The 16,445-nt window shown below is 34.3% G+C and overlaps 3 protein-coding genes across 3 annotated transcripts; all 3 read left to right on the plus strand.

The window, feature by feature from the left end:
- The first annotated feature begins 7,897 nt into the window (after positions 1–7,897).
- On the plus strand, positions 7,898–9,741 carry LOC127240431 (phospholipase A1-Ibeta2, chloroplastic). The gene has a single exon (XM_051259125.1). The coding sequence runs from the start codon at positions 7,930–7,932 to the stop codon at positions 9,526–9,528; it is 1,599 nt and encodes a 532-aa protein (XP_051115082.1). The 5' UTR covers positions 7,898–7,929; the 3' UTR covers positions 9,529–9,741.
- Positions 9,742–10,620: 879 nt separating this feature from the next.
- LOC127240210 (RGG repeats nuclear RNA binding protein A-like) lies at positions 10,621–13,693 on the plus strand. Its single transcript, XM_051258756.1, has 8 exons — positions 10,621–10,719; positions 10,813–11,019; positions 11,749–12,055; positions 12,256–12,321; positions 12,407–12,539; positions 12,885–13,043; positions 13,129–13,176; positions 13,280–13,693. The coding sequence occupies exons 2-8, from the start codon at positions 10,824–10,826 to the stop codon at positions 13,454–13,456; spliced, it is 1,086 nt and encodes a 361-aa protein (XP_051114713.1). The 5' UTR covers positions 10,621–10,719; positions 10,813–10,823; the 3' UTR covers positions 13,457–13,693.
- Positions 13,694–14,345: 652 nt separating this feature from the next.
- On the plus strand, positions 14,346–16,420 carry LOC127240208 (pentatricopeptide repeat-containing protein At4g16835, mitochondrial). The gene has a single exon (XM_051258750.1). It carries the CDS (start codon positions 14,396–14,398, stop codon positions 16,418–16,420), a length of 2,025 nt encoding a protein of 674 aa, XP_051114707.1. The 5' UTR covers positions 14,346–14,395.
- Positions 16,421–16,445: the final 25 nt, after the last annotated feature.

Here is a 16,445-nt window from a genome sequence, read left to right on the forward strand (position 1 = left end):
AAAACTGCCCCAAATAGTTTAAAATGATTATAAAAAACTTAAGCGAAAAAATGCATAATGTGTTTGGATTGAGTTGGACAATTGTACTTATTTATATTTGTTTTTATTTTTAGTTTTTTTTAAAGTTTGTATCACATATAATATTTTTAGGGTGTGTTTGTTTGGGGGTTTGGATTTTGAATTGGGATTTGAATAGTAAAAATTTTGAATTTGAATAGTTGTATGATGTTATATAAATAGGTGTTAATGTGATGTTTTGAATGTAAAATTGATTTTTACTATAATATAAAAAATAAAAAATAGGTGTTTGATTTGATATTTTTTGGGGGAAAAAATTAAATGAATAGTAAGAATTTTGCAAAGTCTTGCAAACGAACACACCCTTAGTTTTTTTTTAAAGTTTGTATCAAATCAAAACGCTATTCCAAAAAGCTAATTTACCAAACACCTAAATTAGCTTTTTGACTGATCAAACAACTAAAAGTTGTTCAATAAACTAAAAGCTCTTAAAAAAAAAACTATTTGTCAAACACCCCTAAATCACTTACTCAATTGAAAATAAATGCCCTCTGATAATTCCTTAAAGCAAAATTTATGACCTACTGTCGTCTTTGCCTGCCATTAAATATAAATAAATAATGTTTGTTATTTTTAAACAGGACTAATTTGATAAAAAAATCATAACAATAACATACATGTGCAAATTTTGCTAAGTAGGCTTATTATTAATATATATACTACTACACATTATGGGTGCATTTGGTTTTCAACTTTTGGTGTAAATAGTAATTAAATGTGAGCTTATAAAAAAATAATTTACTGTAATAAGTAATCATGAAATTGATTTTATATATATATATATATATATATTTATTATTTTTTAAAAGGAAGACAGCCTCGAACACAAGGAGGAAATGAAAGTGTGCAAAGCATATCATCACTTTTTGTGTTGCATACTATTTTTGTTGACAAATTTTAATTGGTTGGAAGAAAAATGGCAATTAACACAACTTTATTATAATTATAATAATAATTATTATTATTATTTGGTAATGCACCATCTTGGTGCTCCAATATCATCTACCACTAATTAAATTAACTTGTTTACATATTCCACTCAATCGAGTCACTATTATTATTATTATTGAATTTGGCTATTCTAATTAAATTTAAATTTTATATGTGATATTTTTAAATATGTATATTTTATGTGATGTTTAGATGAAAATTATTTGTTGATATTTTTTTGGGAAAAAAATTAATATTGTAAATTGTATACTATTATAATAAAATAAAAATGGAAACAAACAGAACCTTTATTGGGGTTGTTCACTTATTGGTGAATTCATTAATCCTATGGTGCATAAATACTGTGGAATTGCATCACTTTTTTAAAAAAGCGCACATCAAATAATATTAATTTACAACTTGACATAATGCTAAATCAATTTTTAAATAAATATATATATATATATATATAATTCAAAAGTCTTCTATGCACTTTTGGCTTTTTGGCCACAAAAATGAAAAATAAAATAAAGAAAAACTTATATATTGTTATTTTTGAGTAAATATGAGTACGTATTAATTTTTTTTTTTCTGTTTTTTAACAATTAATTGAATTACTATTAGTACTAATGATTAAAAAAAAAAAAAAAAAAAAAACATTATTAAAAAAATTCCATTTTTACCTGGAAATAAGTGGCAGCGTAAATCTAATATATTTAAATTTTATATCTATATATATTTTTTTTATCTATTTACATTAATATCACTGTGGACTTTATATATATTTTTACATTATTATCTATTTACATAAATATTACTAATGGAATTTATATATTTTTTACATTATTTTTATTTTAATTCAAATTTTATATCATTGACCTTATAAAAAATTCAGTTGTATCATTATAAAGATACAAAAACAACATATATATATATATTACATAACATTAGATTAGATATCTAAATTTTATTAATTCTATAATTTTTTAAAAACTCCATTGCTATGTTAATTTTAAGATATTAATATTTTAATAATAGTAAGTAGATATAATAATATAAAAATTTAATTGTTCTTACTTTTAAGTGTATAATAAAATGAAAGTAAAATAGTAAATAAATGTTAAAAAAAATATATTAATAGTTAATTATAGGGTTCACAATTACTTAAAGAAGTAAAATGTAAATTTTTTTAATCGATGAACATAAATATAAATATATACGCATTAGAAGTGGACGTATGAAGTATAATTGGTCGAAAGATCTCCATTGCTTAAGGATTAAGTCCTATTAAAATAAATAAATAAATAAAAATGATCTATTTAAACAATGTTGAAATTTCTTTATTTACATTTTACACTGGACCGTAGTGTGGATATTTGAATTGTATGTACAAATTGTATAAAAAGAATAAACGAATATATTTGGACCATATCGTATCTTATTTCAACCAGCCTAACTATTCTAATTTTATCATGCAAAGGTCATCGGTAGATGTTGTTTATTCAATATCCATAGTCAAATCAACAAACATCTTTGAGCCTTTTTTTATACACAGAAATTATGTCTATAAACAAAAGTAAATAAATTAAAAATACATTATACTCCATTTGTCCCAATACAATAGTTTATGGTTACATTTTTGTCCGTCTCAAAACAATAGTCTCATTTCTATAAATAATCGTATCACTATAAAACTACACTTACTTTTTTTTTTCATTATTATTACACAATTGTCACTATTTTTTACATTAATACACTCAAAAGGGCAAAAAGAAGTCTCACTGTCAATATAATATCAATATTTTTTAAATCTCGTGCCGAACACAACCCAAATTATAGTTTTGGAATGGAGGGAGTATTATATATATATATATATGTATATATTTAATTATACGAAAATACCTAATTCATAGTTTAAAAAGATGTAGGGCTAATTACACGATACTCCGTTCTTCTTGTGCTATTGCAGCTGTAATTACATCTACAATATAATATTTGAATAGATTAATTTATTATTCGTAAATTCCTTTGACTTATAGTTTCTGATTTTGGCATTTAAACAAAGAGTGGAAAGTCAAAGAGTATATATAGGACCGCAAGGCTCCGAGTTCCGAAATTATTATTATTATTATTATTATTATTATTATTAAGAATTATGTATTCATACTGCTGTCTAAAGTACAAGTTGTGTTTTTTTTAAAAAATTATAATTAAAAACAATATATACTTCATCATGTCCCAATATAATAGTTTTATTTATTAATTTTATCCATTCCAAAACAATAGTTTAATTTCTATAAATAATCATATCACTATAAAACTATTCATATTTTTTCATTATTATTAAACAATTGTCACTACTTTTTACACTAATACACTCACAAGGGCAAAAAGTCATTTACCGGTACTTTTTATCCACTATCAATATAATATCAATATTCCTTAAATTTCGTGTCAAACACAACCAAACTATAGTTCTGAGACGGATGGAGTATTTTATTTTGTTAAGTTTAATAAATATTGTATTTTAATGATAATTGAGAAAAAATCAATTTTGATCCCAATATAAAAAAACTAATCAATTTTGGTTCAAATATAACCAAAATTTATCAATTTTGGTCCAAATATAAAAAACTCATCAATTTTAGTCCCAATATAAACAATTTCAATCAATTTTGGTCTCATTATAAACAATTTTAATCAATTTTGGTCCAACCGTTAAAAAACTAACGGAAATTGCTGACGTGGACATGACGGAGGTGAGGTGGCAGTTGATCTGAAAATATACACTGAAATATACATGGTCATGTAACAACATGGCCGTGTAAAATTGTACATGGCCGTGTAACAACATGACCATTTATAATTATATACTGAAATATACATAACCATGTGACAATATAGCCGTGTATAACTGTACATGGCCGTGTAACAACATGGCCATGTATAATTATACACTGAAATATACATGACCATGTAACAAATAGTCGTGGATAATTGTACATGGCCGTGTACTTTCCAGGTCAATTGCCACGTCACATCTGTTATGTCCACGTTAGTAATTTCCGTTAGTTTTTTAACGGTGAGACCAAAATTGATTAAAATTATTTATAATGGGACCAAAATTGATTGAAATTGTTTATATTGGGATTAAAATTAATGAGTTTTTTATATTGGGACAAAAATTGATAAATTTTTGTTATATTAGGACCAAAATTGATGAATTTTTTATATTGGGACCAAAATTGATTTTTTTCCATGATAATTTTAGTATGTTAAAACTATTTTACTTTTAAAATTACTGTAAAGATATTTGTAATATACAGTAGACTTAATGACTAAATTTAATTTATATTTTCAGAATGTGATTCGAGAATTTTTTATGAAATAATTACTATTAACTAATGGTAATAAAAATTTCAAAAGTATTCGTACAAACAAAATATTAATATATGTTTTTATTATTTTTAAATTTAAAATTAAATGACACCCACAAAATAAATTCAAGCAAATATATACCAACTGCATTTAATAATGAAATAAATATCGTGCAGTGACGACATATATGGGTCGTACAAATAGATTTAATGCGCAGACATTTCTCCCTATATCACATTGATCGTTGTAACAAAAAAATCGGACCTGTTTTTGTAAAGTCAAAATTGACTCTGCCGCTATTCTAATTACTGAAAGTCAACATGTGACACGTCGGATCATGTTTACATTTTTGTAATTTTGTATTTGTCCAACAAAATGATACAATAGTGTATTATTCCCTCCGTCCCACGTACCATGTACACGTTGCCGTTCTGTCCATCCCACATACCATATCACTTTTCTTTTTTTAAAAATGATTACACACTTTAATCTCATTTTAAATTTTTATTTTTTTAAATTTTAATTAAACTAATTAGTTATGTTAATCTTAATTTATAATTATTTATATTATAGGATAATTATTTTTACTAATATATTCTTAATTATCTATTAATTACATCCTTTCTAAAATATCATGTCTACAGTGCAGCAGACACGATATCTGGACGGAGGAAGTAAGATTTCTGAAATTTTTGCTGAATGCATTAATTCTTAATCATTTTAATTAAATTGATAATATAATTTAATAATATAAATTATAATTATTATTTTGAAGGTATTCATTTCAGCCCTTGATCCAAAGCCTTAAAATATAACCCGATTAATTAATTAATTTTCCCAAATTGAATGAATCAAATTCAAGTATTTTGTATACTACTCTCAATTGTTTTTCTAAAATTGAATTATCAACTCAATTATCAAGAAATTTATTGATAAACATTTGAATTGAATTTCGGTCTTTTGAAATCACAGCCGTTAGATCAGCGTAGATGGTTGAATATCAACGGCTGCAAATTACCAGAGATCGTCGTTGAAGTTTGCGGTGCGTTTGTTCAAATTCAAAAAGGAATTTTTCAATTTTAAAATAATGGTTATCTCATCTATGGGTTGTATAATTTATTTATTTGATTATACAGTTTATAGTATTTTCTTTTTATAAACATATATTCTATATTTTTTACAATGTTATATTTAATACAAAAATTTAAAAATTCTACTATTAAAATACAAAATTAAATACCGATCAAACACACCAAATATGTAAGGTGTCTATATGTTTTTTGAATACTTAGACTTTAGAGCATCATGCTTTAAATAAAAAATACGTACAACCTTTAAAATAATACTCTGAATAAAATAAAATAAAATTTCAATGTAATATTTTGAAAAAAAAAATATAAAATCTATAATAACTTTAAAAAATTAAATATATACAAAAATACCATGCTAAGACATCGAAACCCTTAGAAATTCGATTAAAATTTACCTATAACGCATTCGAAAAATAGTATTAATTTATTAAATTTTACATTAGTGGAAAATTAAGTAGAAAATTGAATAAAATAAAATAGCAAAATTTGATCAGTGAGAAGGCATATATTCGGAATACCTTGTCAAAAGCCTCCTATATTTAATCTTTTTTTATTCTTTTGCATTGAAAATGTTTTTGTTTTTGTTTTTATTTAAATATTAGCTAAAAGTATGTTATTATTATTATTTTTGTTTATTACTTTTTCTTTCTTATATAAAATCAAATATTTTCATTTTGTATAATTTTTTTTTGAAAAAAATTATATATTTTAATCATATTTTAAATTTTATATTATATTATTTTCTAAAAAAACATTATTTAAATTATTTAATTATTTTAATTTTAATTTATTATTATTATTATTATTATTATTTATATATATATTATATAATAATTATTTTTACTAATATATTCCTTAATTATTCATTTATCATAATTTTTCTAAATTTTTTAATCTATATTAATATGAACAATTTGTAAAACTAAACAAGAGTATAATTTGTACTATATATATTTTTAATAAATATATATTATTATCTTTCACAAAATACTCACATTGAACCTATTACATTACAAACTAAGCATAAATTTGTACTTAGATATTATGGCTACATTCATTAATTATTTTTAGATGAAATAATTTTGTGTGTCATGAAAAATTATATATAAAAAAAAATATAAAATAATTATTTTAAGTTGATTTGATTTTCTCTAATGAATATTTTAAAAAATTTACTTTTAATTTTGACATGAAATATTTTGTATATTTTCTTATTATTTTTGATAAATCACAATTAAAAAAAAAAATTGATGGAGGAGAGATCAGACCGAAAGTTTTACCATTATTTTTGCATTATTTTTTAAAAATGATTACACACTTTAATCTTATTTTAAACTTTTTAATTTTATTTTTTTAAAATTTAATAACACTAATTAGTTATCTTAATTTATAATTATTTATATTATAGGATAATTATTTTCACTAATATATTATTAATTATCTACTAATTACACATCTCCTAATAAAATACCGTGTCTACAGTGTCACAGACACGGTATGTGGGACGGAGGTAGTATTAATTTAACTACGAATGAAATGTAAAAATAATTATGTACATATTTTCCTATAAAATTAATTTATATTGATAATATATAAACATATGTACAATTTTAATCATTTTTTATCAAATTATCCAACAATGTATTTGAAAATAATTCAATATATATTTTAATTTTGATCATATGTACCACATTTGATCATTAATTAAAACAAGAAATTTCCAACTGCAAATAATCCATCCATTTTTTAGTGTGTTTAGTTGTAAATCAATAATAGTATTATTTATTTGTAGAATTTCAAATAAAAATACATTATTTTTTATAAAATATTATTTAAATAAAATTTTTTTTATATAATTTAATTTCAATCAAATTTAAATCATAACTAAATAAATCCAAAAAAATTCCAAGAATAGTATTCAAATGCCCAAAAGCTAAACGCGACACCTCAGATTTTCGTGCCCGTGTGCGCAGACTGCAACAAGGGCAACTTTGACATTTGACTTGAACATTAGACGCCGAGTAGGGGCATTTTCGGCAACCACACAAACAGTCAAATCCAGACACAGTGATCCTATATAATTTATGTAATAAGTCATTGACCTTCAACTTAAGTATAATTACAAAATAATAAATTAATAGGGCGAGATTCAAAGGCCATTTTTTTAATCGGGGGGAAAAACTACTCCATTTTATTTGTATTCGGTTTTTTTGTTGTTTTCTCTTTTGTTTGGGAGAAAAGCGAATTGTAACTACCAGACTTTGTCCAAAAAATAAGTAAATAAATAAATATTAAAAAAATTAAAATTAGAAAGCTCAATGGCTTGAAGCGTAATTTTCCTGAATATCAAGGGTAAGTTAAAAAGCCGATTTCTATATATACCTCCACGGCCTCATTTTAAGCCACTTTGGATTCAACCAATCGTCTTTAAAGCTATCGATATCAAATCAATATGTCGATCGGCTCGACGCTTCCGGCGCATAATCTCCACCTGTTTCAGGCCCGGCGGGCCGACTTTCAGCGCACCGGTTCTCGTCTCAACCCCCTGAACCGGCCGGATTTCAGTTGCAAGGCTGAAAGCTTGTCCACCAAATCCACCAGAAAGCACCTCTCTAATCTAGATCGGCTTCTGCAGAAGCAACCCGACCCGAACCCGCCCGACCCTGAACCGCCACGGAAGGAATCCGGTGAGAACAGGGGGAGAGGGATTTTGGAAGGACTGAGTCTGGCCAGAGTTTGGCCGGAAATGAAGGCGGCGGAGGAGATGTCGCCGCGCCATCTGAACCGGCTGCAGCGGCTGCTGTCCAAGTCGGCGGAGTACTCTCCCCGGAATTGTCTCGGCGGCCGGTGGCGGGAGTACCACGGGAACAACGACTGGGTCGGGTTACTTGACCCGCTCGACGAGAATCTCAGACGGGAGGTCGTCCGGTCCGGCGAGTTTATTCAGGCGGCTTACCATTGTTTCCATTCCGATCCGGCGACGTCGCCGGAGGAGGTTCTGTGGCCGCGCCACGTGGCGCTCCCTGATAAGTCCTATCGTGTGACCAAGAGCCTCTACGCGACGGCGTCGGTCGGGCTGCCCAAATGGGTCGATGACGTGGCGCCGGATCTCGGGTGGATGACGCAGCGGTCCAGCTGGGCCGGGTACGTGGCGGTCTGCGACGACCGGCGGGAAATCCAACGGATGGGAAGGCGAGACATCGTCATCGCCCTCCGAGGCACCGCCACGTGTCTCGAGTGGGCGGAGAACGTCCGCGATTTACTCGTCCCGATCTCCGGCGACGGCGGCGAACAATTGCACGCCAAAGTCCAATGCGGCTTCTTGAGCCTATTCAAAACACGTGGCGCTCACGTGCCCAGCCTCGCCGAATCGGTGGTGGAGGAAATCCAACGGCTGACGGAGAAATACAAAGGCGAATCTCTGAGCATAACCGTCACCGGCCACAGCCTCGGCGCCGCCCTCGCGCTGCTCGTCGGCGACGAATTGAGCACCAGCTGCTCGCCGGAGATGCCTCCGATCGCCGTCTTCTCGTTCGGCGGCCCCCGCGTCGGAAACCGCGGATTCGCCCGCCGCCTGGAGTCCAACAACGTGAAGGTCCTCCGGATCGTGAATTCCCAGGACGTGATCACCCGAGTCCCCGGAATGTTAGTCAGCGAGGATCTCGACCGCAAGCTCCGGGAGATCGACGGCGCCGGAAAAGTGCTGGACGCGCTGGACAACAGCATGCCGTGGGCGTACGCGCACGTGGGGACGGAGCTCCGGCTGGACACGAAGATGTCGCCGTTCCTGAGGCCGGACGCTGACGTGGCGTGCTGCCATGACCTGGAGGCGTATCTGCACTTAGTGGACGGCTACTTGGCGTCGAATTGTCCCTTTAGGGCTAATGCTAAGAGGAGTCTGTGGAGGCTGGTGAACGAGCAGAGGTCGAATATTAAGAGACTGTACACCAGCAAGGCCGCGGCGGCGCTCACCTTGAAGAATGTGTGTGGCGCGGCGGAGGCCGCCGGAGACGCCGACAGGATAGGCAGATCTCTGTCCATGTCCGGCTGAGCTGAATGGCATCGACTCAGTAGAAACACAGACAGCAATTCATCCCTATGTCGTTGTTTTTGTTGTTGTCCTGGAATGTAATCTTCTTGAAATAATTGACAAAGAAGTTACGCTGCAAATTGGATGTGTACATTATACATACATGCAATTTTATTTAAGATTAAGATTAATTCATATTAGTTTACGATACTAAATTTGGATTGGGATTTTTGACTTGCACAGAATTTGCATTTATCCCATTCATTGTGTAACACCACTACGGACTACGTGTTAAAATTCATTCATGAAACCATGGAATATTGTATTTTTGATCATCAACGTAAAAGACTTGAGCACTGTGGAACAGTTTACTCTATTGAGTAAGTCTAAATCAAAACCTATCAAATTTAAAATTGAGTATTTAAAATATTTCAAACAAAATGGACAATAATTAAAATTGAGCTGAATCAAATAGAATGTTGGATGGAACAATAATTTATTTATTTATTTATTTTATGTACAATTAATTCTAATATAATATAAAAAATATATGTATTTTTTGATGAATTTGAATGAAAATTCTAGAGTAAGAAACAAATCTTTCAAAATTTTCAAACAAACACAGTTGTAGATATTTTGAATTTATAATTTGATTGAAATTTAGATTTTAAATAGTAAACAATTTAAATTTAAATAATAATTTAATGTGATATGCTCTATTTTTTAATATAAATTTTTTAATACTCTATATTTGATGTTTTTGAAAAACAAAAATTTGTTAAAAGAAATGTCTCAAACCCACCCATTAAATACACTCTTTGTAACCTTTGTTGTAATTCATGTATAGCAATTTTTGGTAGATTTTTTTTAGGAAATTTATTATTAATCAATTTTTGTTTAAAACAGTATCAAATAAAAATTATTTATATATAAAAAAATTTCCCAATCACCTGGTTATATTATATCAAATTATTATAATCCATAAGTTGTTATTATTATTATTATTTTTTATTTTTTAATTTATTATCGGGCCTTAAAACACATCATTGGGCCGATAATATTATCGAGGAGAAGCCCATAATTGAGTAGTGCTAGGGTTTTCTATAGATTCGATATTTGGAGCGCTTGTCCGCACACAATCTCCTGTGCCGCATCAGGCTAGGGTTTTTGGGCATTGCCTTCTCACTTCGCACTCGCGAGGCTACTGTCTGGGTGAATCATTGCAATAGCTTCTTGTTCATCTATGCCGAGGCTCTGAGATTTGGATACGTTAGTGCTTGGGTTGACTGTTGTTTTCATCTTTAGGTAGTGACATAATGGCGTCTTTGAATCCTTTCGATCTTCTCGGCGACGATGACGCCGAGGACCCAACGCTGCTCCTTGCCGCGCAGCAGAAAGCCTCTTCTGCGGCGCCGGCTGCTGTGCAGCCAAAGAAAGCTGCGGGCGCGGCTCAGCCTGCGGCGAAAGCCGCCGCTAGGTTGCCATCCAAGCCTCTACCTCCGGCGCAGGCTGGTGAGCATTCGGAGATCGTTTTGTTTATATGGACTGTTCTTTTGATGTGTCTGTTTTTGGTCGATGTTTTCACGTTATATTGTTGCGTTTCTCTGCCGCTAATATGTTGATTGGTTTGATTGATATTGGATGAGATTATTTATTTATTCATTTTATAGATATAGCTGGTGCTGTTTTTTGTGCTGTGGATATTTGATTTGTGTAGTTATATTATTGAACGTATTCGTATTTGCAAGGAGTGGCACGATTCATATATTTCAATGTCTGTTCCTTGCTACTTCTGACGTTGTTAAGGCACTATTTTCTCTTTTTCTGTACATATTATATAAAGGTGAAGATTTAGGTTTTTACTTCGGTGACTACGTTAAATTTAATTCAGTTGGATTTTGTCTCAGAGAGGATGGGCTGATCCAGTTAATATATGTATTTCATATTCTATGACTTGGTCACAAATTTATATTGATCAATAGAATATATTGGCACTGCATTTATTTGTCATATAGCAGATAAGGTACTGATGAACCTTGAATTATACTCTAATAAATATAAATGATTTTATTATTAATGTTCTTATATTAAAGTGTTGATTAATTCATGGAGTGTACAGGTCGTATCCATGTAGGTGCCTCCATATTTCCTTAATTTCCTATTGCATGACATGCATTGGTGCCCTCTCTGGTAAATTAAACAATTCTTGTTAACACGGCTTTATAAATTTACTGTAAACAGTCAAGGAGTCTAGGAATGAAGGAGGGCGGGGTGGACGTGGAGGCGGCCGTGGTCGTGGTGGTCGAGGATTTAACAGAGATTTTATTGACAATGGAATTTCTTTTGGCAGCAATGGATTTTCTGATGGTTACAAGCCTTCAGATGAAGGTGATGGTGGAAGAGCTCCTTCTGAAAGGCGCCCATATGGTGGTCCCCGTGGAGGTGGGGGATTCCGTGGTGGTCGACGTGGTGGCTTCAGTAATGGGGAAAGTGCTGATGGCGAGCGTCCTCGACGAACATTTGATCGTCGCAGTGGAAGTGGACGTGGGTAAGGACATCTAAAAGCATTATGTTATGTTTCGTATTATCTCTTAGTTTAATGAATTTGTTTGGAGTTTGTATATTTGTGCTGTTTTTATTTATCATCTTTTTAAGATGAACTGGAAATGCAACCTGTTTATGCCAAGGCCCCAAATGTTGTTTTTGTTATCCTTTATTTTAATTCATCTACCCTTGATGATGGTGCAGTACTGAGATAAAGCGCGATGGTGCTGGCCGTGGAAATTGGGGAGCACCAAGCGATGAGATAGCCCCGTATGCACCAAATCTTTTCCTAGGACATCCTTTCCTATTAGTTGTTTCTTTTCCAATTGGGTAACCTACAAACCTTTAATTTCAGGGAAACTGAAGAACCTATTTCTGAAGAAGTGAAGAATGCTGATGCTGAGAAGCAATCAGGACTAGATGATGCTGGTGATGCCAACAAGGACTCTTCTCCAAATGAAGCGGAGGAAAAGGAGCCCGAGGAAAAGGTAGCCAATCACCCTTAAATTTTACTATTACTTGCCATAAATTTCACCATCGATCAACTTACTGAGAGCAATTTGGATCTATTCTTGACTTGTTAAAAGAAGCTTGAATTAAACTTGTTGGTTTGTGGATTTATTATATTTTGAAGTGGAAATAGCTTGGGTTTGTTATTGTGCATTGGCTTCTCTAGAAATTCCTAATGTTTTCCAACTGGGATTTTGTTGGTATCATCATGAATTTGGCCTTCTCGTGCTACACAGTTAATGCTTCAAATTTAAGTTTCAATGAAAGTTCAGAGTGTTTTGTTTTCAAGATGACCATTCATTTTATATTTAATGGTGTGATAGGAGATGACTTTGGAGGAGTACGAGAGGTTACTCGAAGAGAAGCGAAAGGCACTGCTTCCTCATAAATCTGAGGAGAGGAAAGTCGAGCTGGACAAAGAACTCAAATCTATGCAACTTCTGAGCAACAAGAAAAATGACGACGAGGTTTTCATTAAATTGGTAAGCACAATGCCATGCCATAATCTTCATTGTATTTCAAGAATTCCATGACAACCCTACTTACAACTTCCCATTAACCAAACAGGGTTCCGAGAAGGACAAGCGCAGGGAGGCTGCTGAGAAGGCCAAGAAGGTATATACTCATTTCTCATACAATTGCTCGATTTTTCCAAAAGTACATGGGATCGAGCAATTTAGTAAACAATTCACAAACCTCGATTTCTCTCTGTCTGCAGTCTGTAAGCATAAATGAGTTTCTGAAACCAGCCGACGGGGAGAACTACAGAGCAGGTGGGCGTGGAAGAGGCCGTGGCCGCGGTGGTCGAGGGGGTTTTGGAGGAAGCAGCTACCACAACATGCCGGCCCCGGTTATCGAGGATTCGATGCAGTTCCCGGCCCTGGTTGCCAAGTAAGGAGTGACTGACTGTATCCCATCTGAAAAACTAGAGTGGTTTTGATCATTTCTGTAAATTTTGGTATGCCGCTAAAGTGCTATGGTGCACTGCACTTCACTTTGAGACCATCATCCTCTCGCTTATTGTCCCTTTCAGCATTTTGTTTTCAGTTATTTCTTCGGATAATCCCTTTTTTTTTTCTTTAACGTTGGACTTATTGATATAATAACATTTTTGTTCGTGCATTTTCTCCTATTATTATTGCTATATTTACTGAGAATTACGTTAATAATACTCCACGAATGATACTCAATGGGTTTTTTTTTTTTGTTTTTGTGTCGAGGCTGAAGCCTTTTTATTTATTTTATAAGATCAGTTTCTATGGGTATGTTTACTATTGAGGTTTTAGTTTTGGGTTTTGATTTTGAATAATGAAATTTTGAATTGAAATAGTTGTTTGACATAATATAAATATGTATTGACTCATGTAAAATTATATTTTAATTTAATAAAATAAATAAAAATTAGATTTTTGATTTGATATTTTTAGAGAAAAAAAAATTGAAAGACACCCTATATAATTTAGAATGTGTTTAGAAAGTGGTATTAAAAATAATTTAGCATGTGTTTATGCGAGTGTGTTTGATTGAATGGATTTAGATTGATGGAATTTTTAAAAATGATTTTAACTCAAATTCATCTGCTCAAATGGGCTTAACTATTTAAGTTACTGCCAAATAGATTTGAATATTTGAATTATATTTATTTTGAAGTTAAGAAATTGGTGAATGTAAACCTGCACGGGAGAGAATATATATAAGTATTAGTAGAAAATATTTTTTACTGTAATAAAAAATAAATAATATTTTTACTTGATTAAAAAAAATAATAAGTAAACAGAGCAAAATCAGGCTTCGGTTAGTGAAGCAGAGGGAATTAGACAAAACCAATGAATCAATGATGCGTCTTCGTCTTCGTCTCAGAGGTACGAGAATGAGAACCCTCCCTTTTCGCAGATCCTCCTCGCTTCTAAACTCATTAACCACCCATTTCTGCTACTGCCATTACACTCGCAACATCCCATCCCCAAATGCTCATTCAATCCCCCACACCCAAACCTCTTCTTCCGCCCGCTTTCCAATCCAACAGGTGGTGGAGGAGGAGGAGCCGGCGGCGGAAGCTAGCCACGTCATCTCCTGCAACAAAAGAATAACCTCCTACATCCGACGCGGCGACTTGACCTCCGCTCTCAAAATATTCCACAGCATGACGACGAGGACCACCGTCACCTGGAATTCAATTCTCGCCGGACTCTCCAACAAGCCTGGAAAACTACAAGACGCACACCACCTGTTCGACGAAATTCCCCAACCAGACACTGTTTCATACAACCTCATGTTATCCTGTTACTTCAAAAACGGCGCCGTCCGCGACGCCGAGGCCTTCTTCGATCGGATTCCAGCCAAAGACATCGCCTCGTGGAACACCATGATCTCCGGCCTGTGCCGGCACGGCCGGATGCAAGAAGCCAAGCACCTCTTCTGTCGCATGCCTCGACGAAATTCGGTGACGTGGAATGCAATGATATCAGGCTACGTCCAATCGGGGGACATGTCGTCGGCGCTCGAGCTATTCGCGGCGGCTCCGACAAAGGGCGTGATCGCCTGGACCAGCATTGTGACTGGATACATGAGGCACGGCGACGTCGAATTGGCCGAGAAAACTTTCGAGGGAATGCCGGAGAAGAATCTGGTGACGTGGAATGCGATGATAGCCGGATTCATCGAGAACGGAAGGGGAGAGGATGGTTTGAAGCTTTTCAAGAACATGCTCGAATTTGGGGTTCAGCCAAATCCGTCGAGTTTGAGTAGCGTCCTTTTGGCATGCAGCAACCTGTCGACGTTAAAGTTCGGGCGGCAGGTGCATCAGTTTGCGCACAAGTCTCCGGCATTGTGTTTGGACACGACGGTCGGGACATCGTTGATAAGCATGTATTGTAAGTGCGGGGTTTTGTCTGACGGACGGAAGGTGTTTGTCGAGATGACGTCGCGTAGCGACGTCGTAACGTGGAATGCGATGATCTCGGGCTATGCCCAGCACGGGCGTAGTCGAGAGGCGCTTGATTTGTTCGACGAGATGACGGGCACGGGAACGAGGCCAGATTGGATAACCTTCGTCGGAGTTTTGTCGGCATGTAACCACGCCGGGTTGGTAGATCTCGGGATGCAATACTTCGAGGAGATGCAGACGAGGTTCGGTATCGAAGTAAAGCTCGATCACTACACTTGTTTGATCGATCTTCTCGGTCGAGCGGGTAAGCTCGCCGAGGCTGTCGATTTGATCGAAAGAATGCCGTTCGAGCCTCATGCCGCGATATACGGAACTCTCCTGGGCGCATGCCGGATACATAAAAACTCAGAAATCGCCGAGTTCGCCGCATCGAATTTACTTTGCCGTGATCCCGATAACCCCGCAGCGTATGTTCAGCTCGCTAACGTATACGCTGCGAAGAAGAAATGGGAGACAGTCGCCCGGATAAGGAAATCGATGAAGGAGAACAGGATCATCAAGACGCCAGGATGCAGTTGGATGGAGATAAAAAGCGTCGTTCACGAGTTTCGATCAGGGGACAGGCTTCACCCGGAGATCAATCACATAAGATCGAAGCTCGTCGAGCTCGGGAGGAAGATGAAGCTGGCGGGGTATGTCCCGGATCTCGAATCGTCTCTGCACGACATCGGGGAGGAGCAGAAGGAGCAGCTGCTGATGTGGCACAGCGAGAAACTCGCCGTGGCCTTCGGGTTGTTGAAGGTGCCAAAAGAGTTGCCAATTCGGGTTTTCAAGAACCTCAGGATTTGCAATGACTGCCACCGCGCAATCAAGTTCGTGTCGGCCGTCGAAGGGAGGGAGATCGTCGTCAGAGACGCGACGAGGTTCCACCATTTTCGGGATGGAGAGTGTTCCTGCGGTGATTACTGGTGACAAAAAACCTACGTAACATTTAGAG

This window comes from Andrographis paniculata, unplaced genomic scaffold, assembly GCF_009805555.1.
Source record: "Andrographis paniculata isolate CXL003 unplaced genomic scaffold, ASM980555v1 Contig79END, whole genome shotgun sequence".
NCBI classification, from domain to species: domain Eukaryota; kingdom Viridiplantae; phylum Streptophyta; class Magnoliopsida; order Lamiales; family Acanthaceae; genus Andrographis; species Andrographis paniculata.